The following is a 27,837-nucleotide window of genomic DNA, read 5'->3' on the forward strand; positions in this document are numbered from 1 at the left end:
TGTGTGTGTGTACACAGTATATCACAAAAGTGAGTACATCCCTCACATTTTGGTAAATTTTTTATTATATCTTTTCATGGGACAACACTGAATATATGACACTTTGATACAATGTAAAGTAGTCAGTGTACAGCTTGTATAACAGTGTACATTTGGGATGCCCTCTAAATAACTCAACATACAGCCATTAATGTGTAAACTGCTGGCAACAAGTAGTGAGTACACCCCTATGGGAAAATGGCCAAATTGTGCCCAATTAGCCATTTTCCCTCCCCTGGTGTCATGTGACTCATTAGTGTTATACGGTCTCAGATGTGAATGGGGAGCAGGTGAGTTAAATTTGGTGTTATCGCTCTCACACTCTCATACTGGTCACTGGAAGTTCAACATGGCACCTCATGACAAAGAAGTCTGTGGGGATCTGAAAAAAAAGGTTAAATTGCCAACACGGCAATTTAACCTGGGGCTGGGGTGGACATTACAGGAGACTTGCAAAATATATACACGCACACTGCCCCTCTGCAAAATATATACACGCGCACTGCCCCTCTGCAAAATATATACACGCGCACTGCATCAAGTTGGTCTGTATGGCTGTCATGCCAGAAGGAAGCCTCTTCTAAAGATGTTGAACAAGAAAGACAGCAAAGAGTTTGCTGAAGACAAGCAGACAAAGGACATGGATTACCGGAACCATGTCCTGTGGTCTGATGAGACCAAGATAAACTTATTTGGTTTAGATGGTGTCAAGCACGAGTGGCGGAAACCAGGTGAGGAGTACAGAGACAACTGTGTTTTGCCTACAGTCAAGCATGGTGGTGGGAGTGTCATGGTTTCTGTGAGGAGCTGGCCACTTACTAAAGATTATTGGACCAATGCACGTAGAGTGGAGTCCACGGCTCTAAGGGATGCAGACTTTTTCCAGCACGGAGCACCGGTTCCGTCGAACCTGTTATGGTGTTTTATTAGTGATTTGTTTCTCATCAGTTCATCCTCAGGAATCAATGCTTCCATTCAGTGACAGTAATCATACATAAGGCCAGACCAAAGATTGGTATCAATGAAAGCAATCATTCCATTGTCTCCCAGCCACTAGCCTCATTGTGTGGATGGGGACAGTAGACACAGTGGAACCATCACCACAGGGGGTCTCACATGCAGACCCAGGTAAAGAGCTGCTGGAATATTCATCATTCTTTCAGCTAAAAACAAATGTTTAAGGGGGAGGGTGTGAAAACTTCTGCCCACTCAGGGGGGTTGATCCCAGGGAGGGAGGAAAAGAAGCCACATGTTTAGTGAGGTAGTTTGGTGGAATGCCGTTGAAGGGATAGGATCTAGGCTGAGGACCTGGAATCATGGATGGATGGCCTATGGAAGTTGAATATCGGTTGCCGGATGGGCCGGACACACGTGCTACAATTGTGGGATCTGTCATCTGGATTTTATGAATTTTCTTAAGAACCATGGCTGCTCGATACATGGGCTTAGGTTGTGTTATCTGAAGGAGTATGAACTGTGGCTACAGACTATACTGGCGGGAGATACGAAATCTGTGGGCCAATCAAGAGTTGAGAGACATTGAGTATCGCCTGGCTAGGGGACAGTGGGACTACCAATACCAGGGTGGGAACTTGTGAACTAAGAGCATTGTATTTTGGCCACTTTACCTGGAATTGTTATAAAACCATGGATGTAATTGATAAAATATTGTTGCATCGTTAACCGGCCTAGATGATTATTACAACCCACAACCTCAGATCTTCACAGTTTGGGGCTGCATGAGTGCTGCCAGCTGTGAGGAGCTACAGTTCATTGAGAGAACAATGAATGCCAAAATGTATTGTGACATACTGAAGCAGGGTATGATCCACACCATTCGGAAACTGGGCCACAGGGCAGTATTCCAACATGAAAATGACCCCAAACACACCTCCGAGACAACCACGGCCTTGCTAAAGAAACTGAGGGTAAAGGTGCTGGACTGGCCAAGTATGTGTCCAAACCTAAACCCTATTGAGCATCTGTGGGGACTTCCTGAAACAGAAGGTGGAGGAAGGTCTGTAACGTCCACCAGCTGTGTAATGTCATCATGAAGGAGTGGAAGAGGATTCCAGTGACAACCTGTGAAGCTCTAGTGAACTCCATGCCCAAGAGAGTTAAGGCAGTGCTTGAAAATAATGGTGGCCACACAAAATATTGAAACTTTGGGCACAATTTAGCCATTTTCACTTAGGGGTGTACTCACTTTTGTTGCCAGCGGTTTACTTTACATTGTATCAAAGTGTCATATCTTCAGTGGTGTCCCATGAAAAGGTATAATAAAATATTTACAAAAATATGAGGCGTGTACTCACTTTTGTGATATATATATATTATATATATATATATATATATATATATATATATATATATATATATATATATATATATATATATATATATATATATATATATATATATATATATATATACACAGTCATTGTCTTGGGACAAGAGCCCTGCGGGCGGGCGGGCTACCTACTAGTATTTTATAACTGTGGTAACGTGACAAAATAGTCACTATACTGGTTCTGCAGAACAAGGACATGTTAGTCCTCATAGACATGGCCATATTACAGCCCCACCTTTTACAGGGCTGTAAGCAGACAACCATCTAGGTACATGGGGTTTTGCTATAAGTACAATTTATGCTGAGAGCTTTTCCATACGAATCCCACAAAAAAAAATATTGTGGATCAATAAATACTTAATGAAGCATGAGTATACATGGAGCCTGAGAAGTCCCAGTGGCTCGATAGCGTGAAGTCGCTCTCAACTCTGGGTGGAGATGTACAACTTTGTGCCACCATATGGACACAGAGCGTCAGATCCACTTAAGTGTATTGGTACCCATAAGTAATGGAAACCACAAAGCAAGTGTGTACAGAGCAGAGCCAGAGCACTTCACTGTGCTTACCGTGTATCTCTTCCAATGGCTACACACGACTCGTCCTGCATGTTGATGGCCTCCTGCTTGATTATGTTTGTCAGCACTGTCTGTAATTCGTGCTCCTCAGCATTTGCCAGGTTAGTAGCATACGACTCCCATTCCTGAACAAGCATTTCTCCCATGGGATCCACCAGCTTTACACCATTATCTTCCTATGTAAGAATGGTTCAGTGATGTTATCTGGTACACCATGATGTCAGAAAATAGACCATAAGCCATTTCCACTAACCTCAGGGTTGTGAGAGGCAGTGACCATAACTCCAATAACAGCCTTCGTCTTCTTTGACCTAAGCACAGCTAGTAAGCCCATGCGATACATAACATGGTCCAGATGTTCTGCTTTGGTCCGAAATCCTGCAGTGCCATACTCGAGAGTGAGTCCGGCAGGCCTGGCATGGCGGGCAGATGACCTCAGCACGGCTTCCAAATGCATCCTGAAAAGTATACAGTTCATCAACAGGGTCAAGTAAACTTGCTTCCTTAGCCATACGCCAGGGAAAGACAGGGCGAGGCACGTGTGCGGCGATTGTTGAAGAGGCAAAATAGGGTCGGTAGTTGAGACAGGGTGAGACTAGACCAGACTAGGAGGTCGCCACTTCCCCCTTTCCCTCTTCCCTCTGTGTTGCACTAAATCTTTCCCACACCTGATGTGACATTATAGCCGGCCTACCACCGTTCGCGGGCTGGGGCCATTATTAGAAGGACTTGGGCCCCCGAGCGACGTCGGGGTGGTCCGGTCTCCCGTACGCCACATTTCCCGATGCCCGCCGGGCGGACGGGGATTCGGCGCTGGGCTCTTCCCTCTTCACTCGCCGTTACTGAGGGAATCCTGGTTAGTTTATTTTCCTCCGCTTAGTAATATGCTTAAATTCAGTTCGCATTTGTCTGGAGTCATCTAAAGCTAAGGGGAAGGCGGCCGCCGGGGCGGGAAGTAGCGCAGGACCCGGGCCAGCCGATGCCAAACCCGCCTGGCTGAATCCTCCGGGTGAACCGCACGGACCCCACCCGTTTACCTCTTAGCGGTTTCACGCCCTCTTGAACTCTCACTTCAAAGTTCTTTTCAACTTTCCCTCATGGTACTTGTCCGCTATCGGTCTTGCGCCGGTATTTAGCCTTAGATGGAGTTTACCACCTGCTTTGGGCTGCATTCACAAACAACCCGACTCTGGGGAGACAGGGTCCCACCGTGCCAGGGGCTGCAACCGGCCTCCGCGGCGGTGCTTCGCGACCTGCTCCGGGCCGGCTGTAGACCTCAGATCAGACGTGGCGACCCGCTGAATTTAAGCATATTACTAAGCGGAGGAAAAGAAACTAACCAGGATTCCCTCAGTAACGACGAGTGAAGAGGGAAGAGCCCAGCGCCGAATCCCCGTCCACCCGGCGGGCGTCGGGAAATGTGGCGTACGGGAGACTGGACCACCCCGACTGGACCACCACACCAACACTGCCTCTAGATGAAGAGTTCTGATGACTAAGAAACTTCAGTTCTACCAGTTCAAGTTTTTTCAGCGTTTACAGTGCTGTTTAAATACATGTATATTTTGACACTCTGGACTTTTACAAATAGGTTACAACTGACATATTGCTATGAAGCCCAGCCCAGGACTAAGATGGCAACCATGGGGTCTTCAGCAGACTCCTACTGCCATGGTAACCCATCGACTCCCCATGACTGACAGCGACATTTAGTTTGTGAAACACCAGCGATCGGAGCAATCTCCTCTCGCTACTGTTACAAGTAGATGCTGGCTGTGTAACACAGCTAGCATCTGCCCGGTCTAGTGGTTTCAGCTAATTAGCCTGCTCAATACAGCCCACATGTGACCTGTGACGAAAATGTATGTCTCAGTCATTAAAGGGGTTGTCCTTTCTTAAGCTACAAGTCTGCAGTTACTCTATGTGACTACAGACTTGTGACTCCTTACATCGCACGCACTGTGTACTGTGAGGATTCTCCAGGGTCGGCACCGGGACCGTGACCGCAAGTATGACTTTAGACTTGTAGCTTAAGACCGGAAAAGCCCTTTAATCCCTTCTCCAGATAGCTAATTTCCATTTTAGCTTTTTTGTTTTTTCATCCACTGTCCACATTGACATATGAGGGAGTTCATTGTGTGGTAAAAATTATCAAGCAATTTGATTTTCCTCATCAGTACAATTACGGTGATACCAAACTTCTCCATTTTTTTTATTATTAGTATTTTAGTGGTGAAAAAAAAAAAAAGTCATGTCAATGCTTTCATTTATTGATCGATGAAAGCTGTTTGCGGGGAGACGATATTATTATTGATACCATCTTGGGACACATATGACATTTTCATCACTTCTTGCAGCATTTTTTGCATTACGGTGACAACAAAAACATCCACAATTTTGTTGTTTGGATTTTTTCTTCTGTTTATGGTGTTGGGGTTAGTTATAGTTTGGTAGATCAGACTTTTCTGGACAGGGCGATGTCACATATGTGTATTTTTTTCTATTATCTATTGTTAATGGGGGAAAAGGGTTGAATGATTTGAACTTTTAGGTTTTTGGGTTTGTTTTCTTATATTTCTTAAAACTTCTTTTTTTCTTTTTTTTTTTACTTCTCACTGTATTTATTAGTTACTTTTGGGGACTTGAGCCTGTGATCGTCTGATTGCTTGTGCTATATACAGCAATACCACAGTATGGTCACGGTTCATGTTGTGTTCGCACGACGTGATTTCATCTATAGCAGAAATCATGCGCTCTGCAGAATCCGGCAAAAGACACCGGTGCCTGACTCACCCCTTCTAAAGGGGTACATCGGCTGATAGAATAGGATCTGTCACCCACTAGGTCCTATTGTAAAAAAAAAATAAAAATACTGGCCAGAGCACAGTCAAAAAGACAATCATGTAGACTCTGGCTACAGAAGTCACAGTGTATCAGCCATATCCTCCTCTTCTCCTCTCACTTCCTAAAGCTCAATGTGGACAAAACTGTACTTATCATCTTTCCTCCATTTCACCTATCTTCCCTACCTGATCTATCATCCCTTCCCCTGTACCGGAAATCCGCTGCCTCGGAGTAACCCTCAACTCTGCACTGTCCTGCAAACCACACATCCAAGCTCTACCAACTCCTGTCACCTCCAACTCAAAAATATTTCCAGAATCCATCCTTTTCTCAACCCTAAATCTTCTAAAATGTTGCCCTCATCATCTCCCACCTGGACTACTGCAACAGCCTCCCTTCTCTCGCACCTCTCCAGTCCGTCATTAACTCTGCTGCCCGACTAATCCACCTCTCTCCATGGTACTCCTCTCTGCAAATCCCTTCATTGGCTTCCAATTCCCCAACGTATCCAGTACAAACTACAAACACTGAGCTACGAAGCCGTCCATAATCTGTCTCCATATATCTCTGAACTAATCTCCCGTTACCTTCCCACACGTAATCTCCGGTTCTCCCAAGACCTCCGTCTTCCTTCATACGTTCCTCACCCAATTGCATCCAAGACTTCGCTCGAGCATCCCCCAACACATCCAATTACAGGTGCATCTCACTAAATTAGAATATCATCAAAAAGTTAATTTATTTCAGTTCTTCAATACAAAAAGTGAAACTCATATATTATATAGAGTCATTACAAACAGAGTGATCTATTTCACGTGTTTATTTCTGTTAATAAATGTAAGCAAAATAGGATACTAAGATTCATCTCAAGTATAATATACAAATATCGAAACAATGAAGATAACCAAATTCCAATATATTATTTCTCATTCCTCACTGGGATTCATAGATAGATAAAGAGATCAATTACTCAATAAATGTGTTAATCAGAAAAAAAAATTATTATTACAAAAACATATAGACACCCCATAAAATTAGTTAAGAGCCCCTAAAAAAAGAGACAGACCCCATAAAAATTGAGGCAGTGTGGTTCACAAGATATCAATACAATAACATGACAACATGAGAGATGCATATAAACTTCTAATATATGGGTATATAACAACCCTAAAGAGATCCTTCATATATTCAATAGGTTAAAGTTTCCACACCTAAATCAGGTCTTAGAATTCCCCCAAACAATTGTATAGACAAGCAAAGATGCCAGGGCTGATACAATACACACACAGTATAATGAATACAAAGCATATAAAATGAGTATTGCAGATAGTAATGCGGTTATAATACATATAAGCAGCCCTTACATGCACTTAAGTCTATGCACAGTAAAAGTACCCAATGCTACATTTAGGCCATGATGCCCAGGGGGCAGATATCATACACACCCGTTGCCATGTGATTAGGGAACACACACTGCCTCGTACCCCAACGCGCGTTTTGCGTGCTGCTTCGTCGGGGGGTACAGAGGCAGTGCCATACCTGGTCATTTATATTGTAGATGGACATCCCGCACCTGATTATCCTGTGTAATTGGGCGCGCGCACACTGCCCACTGCACGTTGCCCTCACTCGGCCGGCGTCCAGGAAGTCAAACCGCGCATGTGCGCGTAGCCTAATCCCTGACTGGACGCCAGGCGAGGGAGGCGAGGCTACAGTGACGCAGCGCGCGTGCGCACCACACATAAGGATGTGCGGTTCCATAGTAAGTATGGGCAAAATTGCCCTCTCATTATACAGACACCAGTAACATTATGGGGGCAGTACATAAAGTGAGTACACATTCAATTCTGTATTAAAATAGATGGATTAAGCTTCTTAATAGATGATACGCAGTTCGGTCCAAATTCATATTCAATAATCTTTGAAAAATAAAGAAAAATACAAATAATATACAGTACAGACCAAAAGTTTGGACACACCTTCTCATTTAAATATTTTTCTGTATTTTCATGACTTTGAAAATAGTACATTCACACTGAAGGCATCAAAACTATGAATTAACACATGTGGAATTATATACTTAACAAAAAAGTAGCCACCTTTTGCTTTGATAACTGCTTTGCACACTCTTGGCATTCTCTTGATGAGCTTCAAGAGGTAGTCATCGGAAATGGTCTTCACTTCACAGGTGTGCCCTGTCAGGTTTAATAAGTGGGATTTCTTTCCCTATAAATGGGGTTGGGACCATCAGTTGTGTTGTGCAGAAGTCAGGTAGATACACAGCTGATAGTCCTACTGAATACACTGTTAGAATTTGTATTATGGCAAGAAAAAAGCAGCTAAGTAAAGAAAAACGAGTGGCCATCATTACTTTAAGAAATGAAGGTCAGTCAGTCAGAAAAATTGGGCAAACTTTGAAAGTGTCCCCAAGTGCAGTTGCAAAAACCATCAAGCGCTACAAAGAAACTGGCTCACATGAGGACCGCCCCAGGAAAGGAAGACCAAGAGTCATCTCTGCTTCTGAGGATAAGTTTATCTGAGTCACCAGGCTCAGAAATCGCAGGTTAACAGCAGCTCAGATTAGAGACAAGGTCAATGCCACACAGAGTTCTAGCAGCAGACACATCTCTACAACAACTGTTAAGAGGAGACTTTGTGCAGCAGGCCTTCATGGTAAAATAGCTGCTATTAAACCACTGCTAAGGACAGGCAACAAGCAGAAGAGGCTTGTTTGGGCTAAAGAACACAAGGAATGGACATTAGACCAGTGGAAATCTGTGCTTTGGTCTGATGAGTCCAAATTTGAGATCTTTGGTTCCAACCAACGTGTCTTTGTGCGACACAGAAAAGGTGAACGGATGGACTCTACATGCCTGGTTCCCACTGTGAAGCATGGAGGAGGAGGTGTGATGGTGTGGGGGTGCTTTGCTGGTGACACTGTTGGGGATTTATTCAAAATTGAAGGCATACTGAACCAGCATGGCTACCACAGCATCTTGCAGCGGCATGCTATTCCATCCGGTTTGCATTTAGTTGGACCATCAGTTATTTTTCAACAGGACAATGACCCCAAACACACCTCCAGGCTGTGTAAGGGCTATTTGACCAAGGAGGAGAGTGATGGGGTGCTACGCTAGATGACCTGGCCTCCACAGTCACCAGACCTGAACCCAATCGAGATGGTTTGGGGTGAGTTGGATCGCAGAGTGAAGGCAAAAGGGCCAACAAGTGCTAAGCATCTCTGGGAACTCCTTCAAGATTGTTGGAAGACCATTTCCGGTGACTACCTCTTGAAGCTCATCAAGAGAATGCCAATGAGCAAAGCAGTCATCAAAGCAAAAAGGTGGCTACTTTGAAGAACCTAGAATATAAGACATATTTTCAGTTGTTTCACACTTTTTTGTTAAGTATATAATTCCACATGTGTTAATTCATAGTTTTGATGCCTTCAGTGTGAATATACAATTTTCATAGTCATGAAAATACAGAAAAATCTTTAAATGAGAAGAAGGTGTGTCCAAACTTTTGGTCTGTACTGTATATTCCAAGTGGAAACAATTATACATAAGAAACCAAATATCCTAAAAACAGCCATATACAATCAATCATGAATAACATTTAAACATAATTACCATGCATAATATCAATGTTTAACAAATAATTAAATTATTATATACATAGCTAAAATCCATCGTTTTTCATAGTACCCTAGATAACCCATATTAAACATAATTAGGGTTAATAAATACATGGTGTCATTCAAGGGTATATATTAAATAAATATTATCATCACCAAGATCATGACTCACAATAAATACATATATATACACAGTGATTAAAGTATATTTTTTACTTATCCCCCTATATGTCAAATCTAGATGGATAACACAAATAGGCCAGGAATAGCAGCATAATAAAGCACTAACAAAGTAATGGAGTGGATGCAGTCGCAGCAATATCATGAACCTCCAGTCATACTACCTGTAATCATACCAGAAAAGGTGCAAAGCTCACTGAATCATTAAGACCCTTTGGTTTAGTGGTATCAAGAATGGTGATCCATTTGGCTTCCGTTTTGTATAGCAGATTCCTGGCATCACCTCCCCTTGCCCCTAGATGGATTTGGTCAATTGCTCGGAAGCGTAAAAGACGCCAGTTGCAGTTGTGAAATTCTCGAAAATGTTTGGGGATATTTTTAAGCTTGGCTATTTGTTCCAGATCTGTTATTTTTGCCGCATTTTTAATGTCCCGCATATGTTCCAGCACTCTCACACGGAACTCTCTAGACGTTAGTCCGATATAGATTAATTTACAGGTTCAAATTGCCCAGTAAATCACGTCAATGGAACAACAAGTCAACTGCTGAAGAATCCTGAAATTACGTTTTTTTTCGGAATCAAAAAAATCGAATGCCCTATCAACCTGTGAACAGGTGCTACAATAACCGCAAGGAAAACATCCCCATTTAGGTTTCCCATGACCAAAAAAGGGGCCATCTACAGAGGGCGGTATGTAGTGGCTTCTTACGAGTAGATCACCCAAATTCTGGGATCTTCTCGGAGTTATTAGGGGTTTTGGGGATATGATGCTTTTTAGAACAGGATCCGATAGAAGAATAGGCCAATATCTAGTAAAAATTCCATACATTTCCCTCCAGTGTGTGTGATAAGATGTTATCAGTCTCACCTGTTCATCTTTATCCTTTATTTTCTTTTTCAAAAGTTGTTCTCTTGGAGTTGCCATTGCTCTGATGTAACCCAGTTGAATAACATCAGGATTGTAATTACGGGCTTTGAAACGTTTTTTCAATTCCCTGGCTTGACCATCAAATAAAACATCAGAGGAACATATTCTTCGAGCCCGAAGAAATTGCCCTGTTGGGATTGATTTGATCACTTGGGGGGGATGAGAGGATTTAGCATTAAGCAAGGAATTAACCGCTGTTTTTTTCCTATGAATGTCAGTTGAAATACGACCATCAACCCCCCTTTTGATATGTACGTCAAGGAAATCTATCTCTTCAGGGCTCGAAGAACATGTCAGTCTTATGTTCCGCCTGTTGTCATTCAATCCATTGAGAAAGCATTTTAGTTGATGTTCACCACCCTGCCAAATTAAGAAGACGTCATCAATGAAGCGGACCCACATGTGGACCGCCCCATCCTCCTGATCCGGGAAATCAATATAATGTTCCCAATATCCCAGGAAGAGACACGCATAAGAGGGCACATAAGACGCCCCCATAGCGGTGCCCCTCTCCTTTAGATATATCCTGTCCTTGAATAGGAAAAAATTATGTGTGAGAACATACCGCAATAATTGAAGTAACAATTCAATCAGGTGATGCTCCATGTCAGTTGAATCGAGAAAATTTTTTACTGCTGTTAAGCCATCCTCATGATTAATTGATGTATATAGGGACTCAACGTCCGCAGTGGCCATAATAGTATTATCATCCAGTATAATGTCCTGGAGTCTGACCAGTAGATCCGTTGAGTCCCTTATATACGATGGCAGGTTCTGTACGAGTGGTTTAAGATAGTAATCCAGGAATTTACAGACTGGCTCACAGAGCCCATTTCTTCCAGATACTATTGGCCGTCCCGGAGGTTCAACAGCATCTTTGTGAATCTTAGGGAGAAGATATAGCGTGGGTACAGTGGGGTTTTTAGCAATTAGACCTTCAAATATAGATTTAGGGATAATGTTCTGATCCACTGCATTTTCCAGAATATTTACCAATTCCTTACAAAATTTCAAAGTTGGATTATAATCCAATTTACGATAGCAAGATGTATCTGATAGCTGCTGATAGACTTCTTTTTCATATTTGCCAGTAGGCCAAATAACGACATTACCACCTTTGTCCGCCCTTTTAATAACTATATCATTCATTGTTCTTAATTCTTTAAGAGCAATCCTTTGTTTATAATTGAGGTTATCATGGGATCTGTAGCTAGGGAGCATTCTTAGATCCTGTGTAACGAGTTTAGTAAATAACTCGATTGGAGCACAGGCGGACAAGGGGGGGGGGGGGGTCGTTGATTTTTTCTTTATATAGGATGGAAAAATAGGTATAGCTTCCTGTTCCTTAAGGAGGGAGTCCAAGGCCAAAATAGCCCCTCTCTCCTCTGCAGTGGCATCACGGAGAACCTCATCCTGAGATCTGAAGAAGTGTCTCTTAGGCTATGTGCCCACGATGCAGAAATGAAGCAGAAAATTTCAGCAGCATTTCTGCATCTCCCTGGCAGAAAAAACGCATGCAGATTGTGCATGCGTTTTTCCTGCAGAATACATGCGGATCCACATGCGGGTTCACATGTGTTTCCGCATGCAGATTGACAAGCGCTTTCCAGGCGATAGCATCACTTGGAAAGTGCTTGACAACTAGGTCACACTGTATAAATCCATGCAAACAGCATGGATTTATACAGTGTGAACCGTAAAAATTAAAACAAATAAAGCTATACTCACCCCCGAGGCCCCGTCGTGGCTGCAGCGCTCGTTCCTGGCTGGTTCCTGGATGCCGGCATATCGCGAGACAGAGCGGTGAAGGACCTGCGGTCACATGACTGTGACGTCACTGCAGGTCCTTCAGCGATGCCGGCATTCAGAGAGAAGCCTTCGGAAAGGTGAGTATAAACTTTATTTGTTATTTTATTCTTTTTTTACAGGTACAATGGTACCCAGGTCTGGATGAGAGTCTTCTCTCCTCCAGAACTGGGTACCATCCGCACATAGAGACGCATAGAAGCCGCTTGTACAAATGTACAGTCGCGGTTTCTATGCATCTCAATGCAAGTCAATGGCGGGAGTTCCGCTGCGCTTCCGCAAAATTAATTGACATGCTGCGGATTTTTGTACGGAAAAATCCGCAGCATGTGCATAGAACATGCGGAATTCCCTTGGGGACCATGGGGTGCGGATTACCTAGCGTTTCACAAGCGTTTACGCTGCGGAAATTCCGCATCATAAACGCTTGAAAAACGCTACGTAGGCACCCAGCCTTAAGCATAAGTTTACGGCCAAAAAGTTGAACATCCTTTATGGCCGTAAAACAATCAAAATTTTCTACAGGTGAAAAGGTCAACCCTTTTCAAGTACTTCCAGTTGTTCAATACTGAAAACTTTGTCAGATAAATTAATTACCTTAAGTTTATCCCGCTCTAACGCTTCTTCCACTGAGGCCCCTGTTTCTTTTTGTAATTCCTGGATGCCATGTGATGAGTTTCCATCCGTCCTCCGTTTTCTCTTGGGTCTGGATCGTCCTCGGATGTTTGGCGCATGTCCAAAAAATGAACCGCAGAGGAGCTATCACTAGACGAAATTGAATCATATCTGGGCTGGGAACGAGATTTCTGAACAGAGGATTGGTCATGATACCATTTATAGACACGCCCATTTTTGTAATCTAATGTATCCCGATAAAATTTCTTCATTTTGTATTGTTTTATTTCCTGCTCCTATTTGTCAAGATCCTTCATAAGTTCCTTATCTAAGGTATCCCATGCATCCTTAGATAGTGTTTTCTTCAACTCTTTTTGTATGTCATCATATTTCAGGATTCTTCAGCAGTTGACTTGTTGTTCCATTGACGTGATTTACTGGGCAATTTGCCCCTGTAAATTAATCTATATCGGACTAACGTCTAGAGAGTTCCGTGTGAGAATCCTGGAACATATGCGGGACATTAAAAATGCGGCAAAAATAACAGATCTGGAACAAATAGCCAAGCTTAAAAATATCCCCAAACATTTTTGAGAATTTCACAATGGCAACTGGCGTCTTTTACGCTTCCGAGCAATTGACCAAATCCATCTAGGGGCAAGGGGAGGTGATGCCAGGAATCTGCTATACAAAACGGAAGCCAAATGGATCACCATTCTTGATACCACTAAACCAAAGGGTCTTAATGATTCAGTGAGCTTTGCACCTTTTCTGGTATGATTACAGGTAGTATGACTGGAGGTTCATGATATTGCTGCGACTGCATCCACTCCATTACTTTGTTAGTGCTTTATTATGCTGCTATTCCTGGCCTATTTGTGTTATCCATCTAGATTTGACATATAGGGGGATAAGTAAAAAATATACTTTAATCACTGTGTATATATATGTATTTATTGTGAGTCATGATCTTGGTGATGATAATATTTATTTAATATATACCCTTGAATGACACCATGTATTTATTAACCCTAATTATGTTTAATATGGGTTATCTAGGGTACTATGAAAAACGATGGATTTTAGCTATGTATATAATAATTTAATTATTTGTTAAACATTGATATTATGCATGGTAATTATGTTTAAATGTTATTCATGATTGATTGTATATGGCTGTTTTTAGGATATTTGGTTTCTTATGTATAATTGTTTCCACTTGGAATATACAGTACAGACCAAAAGTTTGGACACACCTTCTTCTCATTTAAAGATTTTTCTGTATTTTCATGACTATGAAAATTGTATATTCACACTGAAGGCATCAAAACTATGAATTAACACATGTGGAATTATATACTTAACAAAAAAGTGTGAAACAACTGAAAATATGTCTTATATTCTAGGTTCTTCAAAGTAGCCACCTTTTTGCTTTGATGACTGCTTTGCTCATTGGCATTCTCTTGATGAGCTTCAAGAGGTAGTCACCGGAAATGGTCTTCCAACAATCTTGAAGGAGTTCCCAGAGATGCTTAGCACTTGTTGGCCCTTTTGCCTTCACTCTGCGGTCCAGCTCACCCCGAACCATCTCGATTGGGTTCAGGTCTGGTGACTGATTGCCCAATTTTTCGCACTGACTGACCTTCATTTCTTAAAGTAATGATGGCCACTCGTTTTTCTTTACTTAGCTGCTTTTTTCTTGCCATAATACAAATTCTAACAGTCTATTCAGTAGGACGATCAGCTGTGTATCCACCTGACTTCTGCACAACACAACTGATGGTCCCAACCCCATTTATAGGGCAAGAAATCCCACTTATTAAACCTGACAGGGCACACCTGTGAAGTGAAAACCATTTCCGGTGACTCATCAAGAGAATGCCAAGAGTGTGCAAAGCAGTCATCAAAGCAAAAGGTGGCTACTTTGAAGAACCTAGAATATAAGACATATTTTCAGTTGTTTCACACTTTTTTGTTAAGTATATAATTCCACATGTGTTAATTCATAGTTTTGATGCCTTCAGTGTGAATGTACAATTTTCATAGTCATGAAAATACAGAAAAATCTTTAAATGAGAAGGTGTGTCCAAACTTTTGGTCTGTACTGTATATTATTTGTATTTTTCAAAGATTATTGAATATGAATTTGGACCGAACTGCGTATCATCTATTAAGAAGCTTAATCCATCTATTTTAATACAGAATTGAATGTGTACTCACTTTATGTACTGCCCCCATAATGTTACTGGTGTCTGTATAATGAGAGGGCAATTTTGCCCATACTTACTATGGAACCGCACATCCTTATGTGTGGTGCGCACGCACGCTGCGTCACTGTAGCCTCGCCTCCCTCACCTGGCGTCCAGTCAGGGATTAGGCTACGCGCACATGCGCGGTTTGACTTCCTGGACGCCGGCCGAGTGAGGGCAACGTGCAGTGGGCAGTATGCGCGCGCCCAATTACACAGGATAATCAGGTGCGGGATGTCCATCTACAATATAAATGACCAGGTATGGCACTGCCTCTGTACCCCCCGACGAAGCAGCACGCAAAACGCGCGTTGGGGTACGAGGCAGTGTGTGTTCCCTAATCACATGGCAACGGGTGTGTATGATATCTGCCCCCTGGGCATCATGGCCTAAATGTAGCATTGGGTACTTTTACTGTGCATAGACTTAAGTGCATGTAAGGGCTGCTTATATGTATTATAACCGCATTACTATCTGCAATACTCATTTTATATGCTTTGTATTCATTATACTGTGTGTGTATTGTATCAGCCCTGGCATCTTTGCTTGTCTATACAATTGTTTGGGGGAATTCTAAGACCTGATTTAGGTGTGGAAACTTTAACCTATTGAATATATGAAGGATCTCTTTAGGGTTGTTATATACCCATATATTAGAAGTTTATATGCATCTCTCATGTTGTCATGTTATTGTATTGATATCTTGTGAACCACACTGCCTCAATTTTTATGGGGTCTGTCTCTTTTTTTAGGGGCTCTTAACTAATTTTATGGGGTGTCTATATGTTTTTGTAATAATAATTTTTTTTTCTGATTAACACATTTATTGAGTAATTGATCTCTTTATCTATCTATGAATCCCAGTGAGGAATGAGAAATAAATTATTTCTGTTAATGTTGATGATTATGGCTTACAGCCAATGAAAACACAAAAGTCATTATCTCAGTAAATTAGAATAATTAACAAAAAACTGACCCCGCCGCCACCTCACCACAGCCCACACTGACCCCGCCGCCACCTCACCACAGCCCACACTGACCCCGCCGCCACCTCACCACAGCCCACACTGACCCCGTCGCCACCTCACCACAGCCCACACTGACCCCGCCGCCACCTCACCACAGCCCACACTGACCCCGCCGCCACCTCACCACAGCCCACACTGACCCCGCCGCCACCTCACCACAGCCCACACTGACGCCGCTGCCACCTCACCACAGCCGCACTGACGCCGCTGCCACCTCACCAGTCTGTACTGACCCCGCCGCCACCTCACCACAGCCCACACTGACGCCGCTGCCACCCCACCACAGCCGCACTGACGCCGCTGCCACCTCACCACAGCCGCACTGACCCCGCTGCCACCTCACCAGTCTGTACTGACCCCGCCGCCACCTCACCACAGCCCGCACTGACCCCGCCGCCACCTCACCAGTCTGTACTGACCCCGCCACCACCTCACCACAGCCCGCACTGACCCCGCTGCCACCTCACCACAGTCTGTACTGACCCCGCCACCACCTCACCACAGACTGTACTGACCCCGCCGCCACCTCACCACAGCCCGCACTGACCCCGCCGCCACCTCACCACAGCCCACACTGACGCCGCCACCTCACCACAGACTGTACTGACCCCGCCGCCACCTCACCACAGACTGTACTGACCCCGCCGCCACCTCACCACAGACTGTACTGACCCCGCCGCCACCTCACCACAGCCCGCACTGACCCCGCTGCCACCTCACCACAGCCCACACTGACCCCACCGCCACCTCACCACAGTCTGTACTGACCCCGCTGCCACCTCACCACAGCCCGCACTGACCCCACCGCCACCTCACCACAGCCCACTGACCCCACCACCACCTCACCACAGCCCACTGACCCCACCACCACCTCACCACAGCCCACTGACCCCACCACCACCTCACCACAGCCCACTGACCCCACCACAGCCCGCACTGACCCCACCACCACCTCACCACAGCCCGCACTGACCCCACCACCACCTCACCACAGCCCGCACTGACCCCACCACCACCTCACCACAGCCCGCACTGACCCCACCACCACCTCACCACAGCCCGCACTGACCCCACCACCACCTCACCACAACCCGCACTGACCCCACTGCCACCTCACCACAGCCCGCACTGACCCCACTGCCACCTCACCACAGCCCGCACTGACCCCGCCACCAGACCCCGCCGCTACCTCACCACAGCCCACACTGACCCCGCCACCACCTCATCACAGTCTGTACTGACCCCGCCACCACCTCACCACAGTCTGTACTGACCCCGCTGCCACCTCATCACAGCCCGCACTGACTCCGCCATCACCTCACCACAGCCCGCACTGACCCCACCGCCACCTCACCACAGCCCACTGACCCCACCACCACCTCACCACAGCCCACTGACCCCACCACCACCTCACCACAGCCCACTGACCCCACCACAGCCCGCACTGACCCCACCACCACCTCACCACAGCCCGCACTGACCCCACCACCACCTCACCACAGCCCGCACTGACCCCACCACCACCTCACCACAGCCCGCACTGACCCCACCACCACCTCACCACAGCCCGCACTGACCCCACCACCACCTCACCACAGCCCGCACTGACCCCACCACCACCTCACCACAGCCCGCACTGACCCCACCACCACCTCACCACAACCCGCACTGACCCCACTGCCACCTCACCACAGCCCGCACTGACCCCACCACCACCTCACCACAGCCCGCACTGACCCCACCACCACCTCACCACAGCCCGCACTGACCCCACCACCACCTCACCACAGCCCGCACTGACCCCACCACCACCTCACCACAGCCCGCACTGACCCCACCACCACCTCACCACAGCCCGCACTGACCCCACCACCACCTCACCACAGCCCGCACTGACCCCACCGCCACCTCACCACAGCCCGCACTGACCCCACCGCCACCTCACCACAGCCCGCACTGACCCCACCGCCACCTCACCACAGCCCGCACTGACCCCACTGCCACCTCACCACAGCCCGCACTGACCCCACCACCACCTCACCACAGCCCGCACTGACCCCACCGCCACCTCACCACAGCCCGCACTGACCCCACTGCCACCTCACCACAGCCCGCACTGACCCCACCACCACACTGATCACATGGTATACACATATCTCCTCTAGTTAGCATATAGTAGCCCAGTACCCTCACCCCCCACTGGTGGGAGTACAATAGGGACTTAGGAGTCTTTGTAGTGTAATTCTCTGTACCCACTGATAGGAGCAGCCTGATTACCCGGCCCCTGATTAGGGGCCCGCTGGGTACAGTACACTATTGTTACACTGTGCAATGATGAATACAAGTATTTTCAGATTTTAGATCTGTTGATCTTACAACACTAAACGCACATCACCTAAACACAGAAATATGCCTCTCAGAGTACATGGGCAGGAGCGGTGACGTCACAACACATGTAACCGCTGCAGCCAATCACGGGGCTCTCATCAGTGATGCCACAGTACAGCTGCGCTCAGTGACTGGCTGCAGTGGTCACATGTATTGAAGTAGTGACATCACCACTGCAGCCTGTCAATAAAGATGTGCAGCGGTGATGAGGTGCAGGGATAGGGGAAATGAGGAGCTGCTGTATTTGTTATCTCTACAACTAGCACAAGTATGCACATACAACAAGTCTTCCTGCAAAACACCTGGAAGAACCTGCACAAGTGTGATCAGTATAGTGGGGAATCCTGTGCGTGATCACTGATCAGTCCTATCGGCACGGAACTAGCAGCCTCCGCCCGATCCCAGCATAGCTCTGGGTGCTGCCGGCTCCATCATATGACACACTGACTTCCTGATATTGGGGTGACCAGCCCGGTCCTAAGTCCGACCCCCAGCCCGGCAGCCCCCGTACATTACCTGCACGCCTCTCAGGAAGATGACGATCTCCGGGTGACGTAGGCAGACCAGGGATGCTGGAGAGAAAGCAACCGGTGACATCACCAGCGCAGTAGACGAAGCAGTCAGCCCGGGCCCCGCCCACCACGTGTCCCGGATAGGAAGGGGTGGGGCTCATAAGGACCAATCAAGTCACTGGAGGCGGATTAAGCTGAGGTGGCACAGGTTGGTCTGTCGCTTCCGTTACACACGATATACGTTACGGATAGACGGTCCGTAGTAACACGGTCGTTGTGAGCTGCGTTCTGCCCTTGAGAGGCGGCTCTGGATCCTGAACCGTAGTCAAGAAAATATAGGCAGATACAAACTTGTAACCGTTATTTTCCACCAGGGGGCGCCGTGGTTGTAACGCTACCTAGACATTCAGTTCTCCAATTTAGTTGCATGTGATTGCATGCCGTCACCACAAGGGGGTGCTCGTTGCACACCTTTATATTCACACGTCTGGATTTTCCAAGCAGTAAACCTAGATCAGGAGTATGAGCTGCAGAGAGCATACAGTATAATGGGAAGGTATACAGCAGTGATGTGCTCTGCTCTGGGGCCGCTCCTAATCAAGTACTGACGTGTGAATAAGGCCCGATGTGGTCTGTGGGCAGAGCCCCATGGTCACACAGTGCAGCAGTGGTGCAGATTGTACCTGGCTGCACCAGGAGAGACCTGAGCTCACAAACGGGAAGAATCCAAAGCCATTAAGAGGAATGAGCTAAATATGTGGTGCCTATATGTCTCTGGTCACACTGCCATCCACAGCCCCATGTGCAGCTCAGGGCAAGAATAGAACAACATGCGCAGGTAGGCCACGGTCAGTATCTGGTCAGTATTTACCTCAGTATGTGTAAGCCAAAACCAGGAGTGGAACAATCAGTGGAAAAGTATAATAGAAACACGTCACCACTTCTGGATTTATCACACACTTCGGGTTTTAACGTACAAATACTGAGGTAAAATACTGACCAAATACTGAGGTAAAATACTGACCAAATACTGAGGTAAAATACTGACCAAATACTGAGGTAAAATACTGACCAATGCTGAACGCTTGCTGTCAATACAAAAGACTGAAGGATCATGATGACCGGTATACATGTATACCAAGTTTAAGAACATCATATTCGAAACGCGTCTGGTAATGTAACAGCAAGTACTGTACCTCCTCCACTTTTGTATGGATTGTGATTTTCACTATGTTTTATCCATTGGATTTTATATGTCGATTTCCGGTGAGCTGAGTCATCTTGATCTTTCAATCTATGTTGCCGAGCGCCGGCAGAGAGCTGACTGCTCCTGGATTCATCGACTTCACGGGGGGTGAGCTGTTTTTTTCTCTTTTTTTCAATACAAAAGACCCCAGACCAACCCAATAATAAGTTAGTAGGGTCTCATAGGTGCAATGGTTCCAACATGTTATGAATGTAGATACAGTCATGGCCAAAAGTTTTGGCACCCTTGAAATTGTTCCAGAAAATGATTGCAATTCCACGTTTTGTTATACACAAGTTTATTTCCTTTGTGGGTATCAGAAAAATACAAAAATAACAGAGATAAAAAGGCAGATTGGACATAATTTCACACAAACCCCAAAAATGAGCAGGACAAAATTATGGGTAAACAACTTTAGTTTCAAGCATGTGATACTCGTTCAAACTCACCTGTGGCAAGTAGCAGGTGTGGGCAATATGAGAATCACACCTGACACCAGATAAAAAGGGAGAAGTTGGCTCAATCTTTGCCACACTGAGCATGGGGAACAGAAAGAGGCGAAGAGAACTGTACAAGGTCTTGAGAACTAAAATTGTTGAACAGTATCAACAATCTCAAAGTTACAAGTCCATCTCCAGAGATCTTGATGTTCCTTTGTCCATGATGCGCAACATAATCAAGAAGATTACAACCCATTGCACTGTGACTAATCTCCTTGGATGTGGACGGCAGAGAAAACTTGCAATGCAGAATAGTCCAAATGGTGGATAAGCAGCCCCAATCAAGTTCCAAAGAAAGTCAAGCTGTCCTGCAGGCTCAGGGTGCATCAGTGTCAGCATGAACTATCCATGGACATTTGAATGAAATTAAACCCTATGACAGGAGACCCAGGAGGACCCCACTGTTGACACAGAGACATACAAAGCTAGACTGCAGTTTGCCAAAATGTATGTGAGTAAGCCAAAATCCTTCTGGGAAAGTGTATTGTGGACAGATGAGATCAAGATAGAGCTTTTTGGTAAAGCACATCATTCTACTGTTTACCGAAAACGGAATGAGGCTTACAAAGAAAAGAACACAATACCTACAGTCAAATATGGTGGAGGTTCAAAGATGTTTTGGGGTTGTTTGCTGCCTCTGGCACTGGGTGCCTTGACTGTGTGCAAGGCATCATGAAATCTGAAGATCCCCAAAGAATTCTGGGTTACAATATAGTGCCTAGTGTCAGAAAGGTGGGTTTGCATCCTAGGTCATGGGTCTTCCAGCAGGACAATGAACCCAAACATACTTCAAGAAGCACCCAGAAATGGATGGAAACAAAGTGTTGGAGAGTTCTGAAGTTGCCAGCATTGAGTCTGGATCTAAATCCCATTGAACACCTGTGGAGAGATCTTAAAATTGCTATTAGGAGAAGGCAGCCTTCAAATATGAGAGACCTGGAGCAGTTTGCAAATGAAGAGTGGTCCAAAATTCCAGTTGAGAGGTGTAAGAAGCTAGTTGATGGTTATAGGAAGCGATTGATTGCAGTTATTAATTCCAAAGGGTGTGCAACCAAATATTAAGTTGAGGGTGCCAACAATTTTGTCTGGCCCATTTTTGATGTTTTTTGTGAAATTATGTCCAATTTGCCTTTTCTTTCCTCAGTTTTTTTGTGTTGTTCCAATACACACACTGGAAATAAACGTGTATAAGAAAACGTGTAATTGTAATAATTTTCTGGGAGAAATACTTCATTTTCTATAACAATTTCAAGGGTACCAAAACTTTTGGCCATTAGAGCTGCTGCTCTAATTATATTATGGCTGTGTGACCCCAATCTTACCTTATTTCTTCAGAACTGGTTTTATGGGTGTGCACAGCACCAGGAAAGTTCTCCCTCCTGGAGTCTCAGTATTAGGGCCCGCTGACATAAACATATACATTGTACGAGTGCTATCCAGTGTTTTATCAGATAGCACTTAGACCTATGTTATGCTATGGGGCAGTGCAGATCTGTGTTTTTTTTTCATACCAATTTGGCTTGAGAAAGAAATCACAGCATGCTGCGAGAAGCTCCACAAATTGGATGACACGCTCCCGTTCAAGTCTTTGGGTGTATGAATATCATTGGACTGCACTCGGATGACATCCCAGTGCAGTCTGATTTTTGCGCACTCACAGAATGGATGAAATTTAGTTTTTTATCCTCTCGTGACAGTGTGCTCCGTTTCTCTCATCTGAGAGAATTGGATCACACTAAGTTGACACTCTGATCAAACTTGGATCAGAGTGTCCTTAGCAAAATCTACCCAATTCTCTCGGAGAGGAGACTATACGCTTGTGTGACCGTGTTCTTGTCATGTAGTGAAAAGAGCTGATCTCCAGACTAATTCTCTGATCACACTTGTGTTATGGTCTCTGTTCATAGTAAAGACCCCAGTCACTCTGGATCCATCATTGTAAAAGAAAAACGGCAGTGTATGCAATGCATGGCTAAATCTCCATCAGGTATATTGGGGCAGCAGACGTGGAGCTCTAGCCCTACTGATTCCAGCAGCAGTCGGGATGTTCCCTTTTCTACGTCAGTAATGTCAGGTAGTCGTCCTGTGGAGAATTGGGCTCCTTCATCCTATTTTCAATTGGCAGTGACTGAGATGCCTCTGCCTTATCTACAGTATATGTTACCTGCATTTTCTACTACTTTTGCACTGTACACGTTCTTTTCCGACAGATTAAAACCTTTTTAGATGCCATGTGTCCATTAGTCACCGCCACTCATTCTCTAGATGCTGGCTGTCACGCAAGGTGTAGGAAAGAATTAATACAACACGAAAGGAAAGGGGAAAAGGGGGCCCAGACTCTAGGAAAAGGGGGTAGTGGAGACCTCCTAGACTTATCTGATATCACCCTGTCTCCTCTAACGTCCCTATATTGGTTCTTCACCAAGCTCCGAACGCCAACCTCACCCTGTCTCTCACTGGCAAATGCCCTGGATAGGGAAGGGAGGGGATGAGCGCTAGTCGATCCCCTCTGACAACTAAAGACAACCAGGGGGAACAAACAAGGAAAGATAGCTTAGCTTAGCTTTAGTCGACTTCAGAGAGATGAACACACGTCCTCTTAGCTCCAGAGAGAAAGAAGTACTGCTTTTGCTCATGCCTTCACAAGGGGTCATGTGAATATCGCCGGCACCTGCCTCTAGCAAACAGCAGGTATTTATACAGGCCAGGGTGTTAATTAGTAAGAGGAAGGTAGCCGCTGGGTCCTAGAGAGACAGCTTCTAAGAAGGTGTCTGTACTGCCAAACGTAGAGATCTCCTGCAACCAACTGCAGGACGACTGTCTGTCACTTCTGACACACTTGTGATGACACTGGCACAGTATAGTATGGCTGACAGTACAGGCCGGCCTGGTCCTGGTCTTGCTCCAGGTCCCATAGTAATCTAGTGGCATTGTTGCGAGCACAGAAGCCTCCTGTAATTTATCGTTGTATACCCTTCTTTGCTTTGTTCAGGTGCTGTCGGTGCCATTCTTCTGCAATATTAGGATGAGTACAAGTGTGAGAGAATGCCTTCAACTTCAGCTCTTAGAGATGGAAATGCTCTTCTCAATGTTTCCTAGCAAGGAAGACATTGTCATCAATGGAGTGACTTCACTTTCTATTTTGAGAAGATATTTAGAAGGCACATCCAACTCCCCGCCACCAAATATTCAGTTTTCTGTTTTTGTTAAAACGGAGGATCTGATGGTAAGAAGTGTTTGTATGTATGTACATGTATTTATCTGTTGCTGGCCTGGATGTGCACTGAAATCATAGGGATCCATGGCAAACATTGGTAATGCTTCCACTGAGAGCAGTGGCAAAAAAAAACCAAAATGTTATTTGATATTCTATCTTTTGTAACATTTTTTCCACACATAAACTTAACATCCATTGCTTCCCTCTGCACAGCCTTACTGCCTGCAGCCACCACCAGGGGGAGCTCAAGGCATATGGATGTAAATTGCTGGAATTAAACTCATTAGTTACTGTTCCCACTGTGGCGGCTGCAGGTAAACACTGGCCCACATTTATCAGTAATGGCATTTCATATGCATCTTTAAAAAAAAAAATATTGTTAGTGTGAATTCCACCATATTGAGAGGTGCATTTTTGGCACATTTGAGATTGTCAGAAAACTAGATTTTGCACAACTACTGTACTGTTATGTTTTAGATGTTAGGCTCATCAATGTTCCTGCCTGCTAAATAAATGGATCAATAGGCACCATGTGAACCATCCCCTCCAGGTAGCACTGTTGATGAAAACTATGACATCACTACTAAAAATAACATGATGGCCGGCCTTTACGTGCCTCATAACACTGTATATGAGACTGTTGATTTCGGACATGGAAACTTTACCATGTGAAGCCAGCCCTAGTTAGTGATGTTGGTAGCCTCCTTGATCTTTTACCATTGTATTGAGATTTAAAAATCATATGGTTAATGTATAGCATATGCCATTTCTATCAATGGCCATTGCATGGAAAAAAAAGTTTTGGGACAACTACACATTACACCTACATGAGCTTTTATGACATCTCATCCTAAATTCATAGGCATTAATATGGAGATTGTCCCCCTATTTACACCTATAACAGATTCTGCTCTTCTGGGAAGATTTGCTACAAGATTTTGGAGTGTTTCTGTGGCAATTTTTGCCCGTTCAGCTAGAAGAGCAATTGTAAGACATTAATACTGGACAAAAGGGTCTGGCTCACAATTTCCATTCTAGTTTATCCTAAGGGTGTTTGATGGGGTTGAAGTCTGGGCTCTGTGCGGACCAGTCAAGTTCTGCCATACTGCAAGTGCCCTGCCCCTCCAGTTATTGTCTGTGGGGCTGACAGATATTTGGCTATCTACCGTACACTAGTATCATAAACTGTGAATGGAAGGTGAGGGTACTAATCGGGCCTCCACTGCACTCAAAGTACTTCTTAAAGGGATTGTCTCAGAAGAAAAGTCTGCAGTCACTGTATAACTGCAGACTGCCATTCGCGTAAACATGTGATGTGCACACTGTCATGGTCTCTCCTGTATTCCCTGTATGGGTCGGTGGTCATATGACAACTCGACTTGTAGTCACATGCCGACTAGACTCCTGAGCTTCTCTGAGTTCTCTTTTACATATATATATTTATATAAGACCGTCCAGGTTGGGTACACCTTGTCCTGGTGGGAAGGCTTTAATGCTTTTTTGATCAAAATGGTGTTAACTAAGTGCCCTATGTTATTTTCATGTACTATTGCTATTTATTTGCTTACTACAGGGTATATGCTCATTTTGTTGTTTTCTTGGGTTTTAACAGGATAAAGCAGAGCTGCACGTGTATCTACCCCATAGTTACCCTAAAGGGGAGCCTCAGCTGTTTGTCCGGTCCAGTGCTATGGACAAGGTGCAGCACAACCATCTCAATAAATGTCTAGCAACCTATGTAAGTTCACTGGATCGTGGGGATCTCTGTATCACAAATGCTATCCAGTGGCTGACAGACAATATCTCCTCCTATGTGGAGAAATCCAAGAACACCAATGGAAACGAAGCAGATACAAAAAGCATTTCTATGACTTTCCATCGCATGTGGATCTATAGCCACCACATATACCGGCAGGAATTAAAGAAAAAGATCCTGGACTGTGCTAAGCGACTTAACTTGACAGGTTTCTGCTTGACAGGGAAGCCAGGCGTGATATGTATAGAGGGGGATAAGGAGCAATCTGAGGAGTTCTGGAGGGACATCCGCTACCCTAATTGGAAACATATCTCATGCAAGCACACAGAGAGCGTCCATGGGACTGAGTCTATGGATGCTCTAAGACTTTTCCAATCGTTTGAAGAGCTGGTTTTTGAGGCGCATGGAGATTATGGACTGAGGAACGATTACCATATGGACCTTGGGCAGTTCTTTGAATACCTCCGACAGCATCAGAGCGAGCATATCTTTCAGATTTTATTTGGCATCGAGGGGAAATCTTGATCAGTTAGGATCCATTTTCTAATATTAACAACAAAGAGTGAACTACAGTACTAAGAAGTTTCCTTAGACGAGTCCAATGTGGTAAACTGGAGAACCCATAAATACAGTGTTTCCACAGCCACTTGAACATATTCAAATAAAATTGTGTTGGTGGCATTTGTTCTTATAATGTCATAATACAGAGCTGTGGGCACCCTGCATGCTGCCATATGGTGCAGAGATGCTTTACAGTTGAATTTATGAGCTTTATGTCTCATGGACCCCATGTACAGCACTCACAGAATTCAACCACCCTAATACATATTTACAGCGGCCATTAATAAAACTTCTGATGCACCACAATTTTACAGCAAGACTTCTGAACACGAATGCCGTTCTTTGTGCTGTGCAGTACTGGTGCCTGGGGTGCTACTAAGCAGCCTTGGGCATTGTGCAATGATCAAAGACCAATAAAGTTGGTGTCATTTAACCCCTTACATTTCAGGGCACCCACCTAACACAATTGTAGGGATCTGCTTTATTTTGGCAGCCAGGAACCTGACAAAGGTCCGCTGGTCTGCCATTAGTCTGTGACTAATATGTCATGCCAGAGATGTAGCCTAATATTTTGCTCGTCAATGTTTCTTTGACAGGTTATAATGTTTTTAAATGCTATATATTTCAAAGCTTTACATAAACAATCAAAAGATTGCTGATTCTAGTCTCTAGGGTGGCAATAACATATATGATAAATATATAAGTTTATAAAAGAAAATAAAAAAAACGCCCCTTTAAAAAAAGAATATTGCTTTAAACTATACATGTCAAACCCTAGCCCATGGGCCAAATATGGACCGCAGGTTGGTTTTATTTGGCCCGCGACACCAGAACCACCACCCCTATGTGGGGCTATTATTCTGTATGGAGGACTATGTAAATAAGCAAGTAAATAAAAGTAATACATTTTATCTATGCCAAAATGCTACGGACAATACTACTTGTACCGCAAAAAAATAAGAGAAAAGAAAGGTACATCCAGCACTGGGTCCTCATAAAAAATTCTTCTTTATTTCAAATCCAGGTCATGTCCTGAAGGAATGGAGCTGCATTCCTTCAGGACATGACCTGTATATAGTTTGTCTAGTTTAGTTTAGATAATGTATGCAATGACTAAGGACGTAACCGTCTGAAACGCGTATGCGATTACTCTATGTCTGGAGTTTTTATGGATTTTCAATAAAGAAGAATTTTTTATGAGGATCCAGTGCTGGATGTACCTTCCTTTTCTCTTCATTGTTCCTTGCTATACTATAAGACCGTCCGTACAGAGGAGATCCTCGGTCCACGGGTGACCTGAATACCAGGTTACCGCAAGGTTTCCTATGACTTTCATGCAAAAAAAAATAAAGCTTTATTGCTGAATAAATAAACTTTTGAATTGAGGCAATGAAAATATAAAAA

The 27,837-nt window shown here is 44.6% G+C and overlaps 2 protein-coding genes across 4 annotated transcripts in view; one reads left to right on the forward strand and one right to left on the reverse strand.

Annotated features, from left to right (window-relative positions):
- Window positions 1-19,315, reverse strand: part of PGM3 (phosphoglucomutase 3) — a 47,415-nt gene extending 28,100 nt beyond the window's left edge. The window contains exons 1-4 of one of the 2 annotated variants that reach the window (XM_073675634.1): window positions 19,158-19,315; window positions 6,397-6,518; window positions 3,219-3,423; window positions 2,957-3,141 (exon numbers count right to left, since the gene is read on the reverse strand). In XM_073675634.1, the coding sequence (XP_073531735.1) occupies window positions 2,957-3,141; window positions 3,219-3,422 (389 nt within the window). In that variant the 5' untranslated portion in view covers window position 3,423; window positions 6,397-6,518; window positions 19,158-19,315. The remainder of the gene's footprint in view (window positions 1-2,956; window positions 3,142-3,218; window positions 3,424-6,396; window positions 6,519-19,157) is intronic. The other variant, XM_073675633.1, reaches the window with a different exon arrangement.
- On the forward strand, window positions 19,297-27,390 carry RWDD2A (RWD domain containing 2A). 2 transcript variants are annotated; one of them, XM_073675635.1, is made up of 3 exons: window positions 19,297-19,361; window positions 23,892-24,125; window positions 25,729-27,390. In XM_073675635.1, the coding sequence occupies exons 2-3, from the start codon at window positions 23,925-23,927 to the stop codon at window positions 26,395-26,397; spliced, it is 870 nt and encodes a 289-aa protein (XP_073531736.1). In that variant the 5' UTR covers window positions 19,297-19,361; window positions 23,892-23,924; the 3' UTR covers window positions 26,398-27,390. The 2 variants fall into 2 exon arrangements, with proteins under 2 accessions (XP_073531736.1, XP_073531737.1); XM_073675636.1 differs by lacking the exon at window positions 19,297-19,361 and adding an exon at window positions 20,370-20,507.
- Window positions 27,391-27,837: the final 447 nt, after the last annotated feature.

Source organism: Phyllobates terribilis, unplaced genomic scaffold, assembly GCF_046119375.1.
Source record: "Phyllobates terribilis strain yellow unplaced genomic scaffold, ASM4611937v1 Scaffold_3__8_contigs__length_932513732, whole genome shotgun sequence".
Classification (NCBI taxonomy): domain Eukaryota; kingdom Metazoa; phylum Chordata; class Amphibia; order Anura; family Dendrobatidae; genus Phyllobates; species Phyllobates terribilis.

Bases quoted from the DNA above. Each gene is read 5' to 3' on its own strand.
- RWDD2A (XM_073675635.1), top strand. From the start codon at position 23,925: ATGAGTACAAGTGTGAGAGAATGCCTTCAACTTCAGCTCTTAGAGATG. The intron at 24,126-25,728 runs GTAAGAAGTGTT...GGGTTTTAACAG, and splicing joins TTAAAACGGAGGATCTGATG to GATAAAGCAGAGCTGCACGT.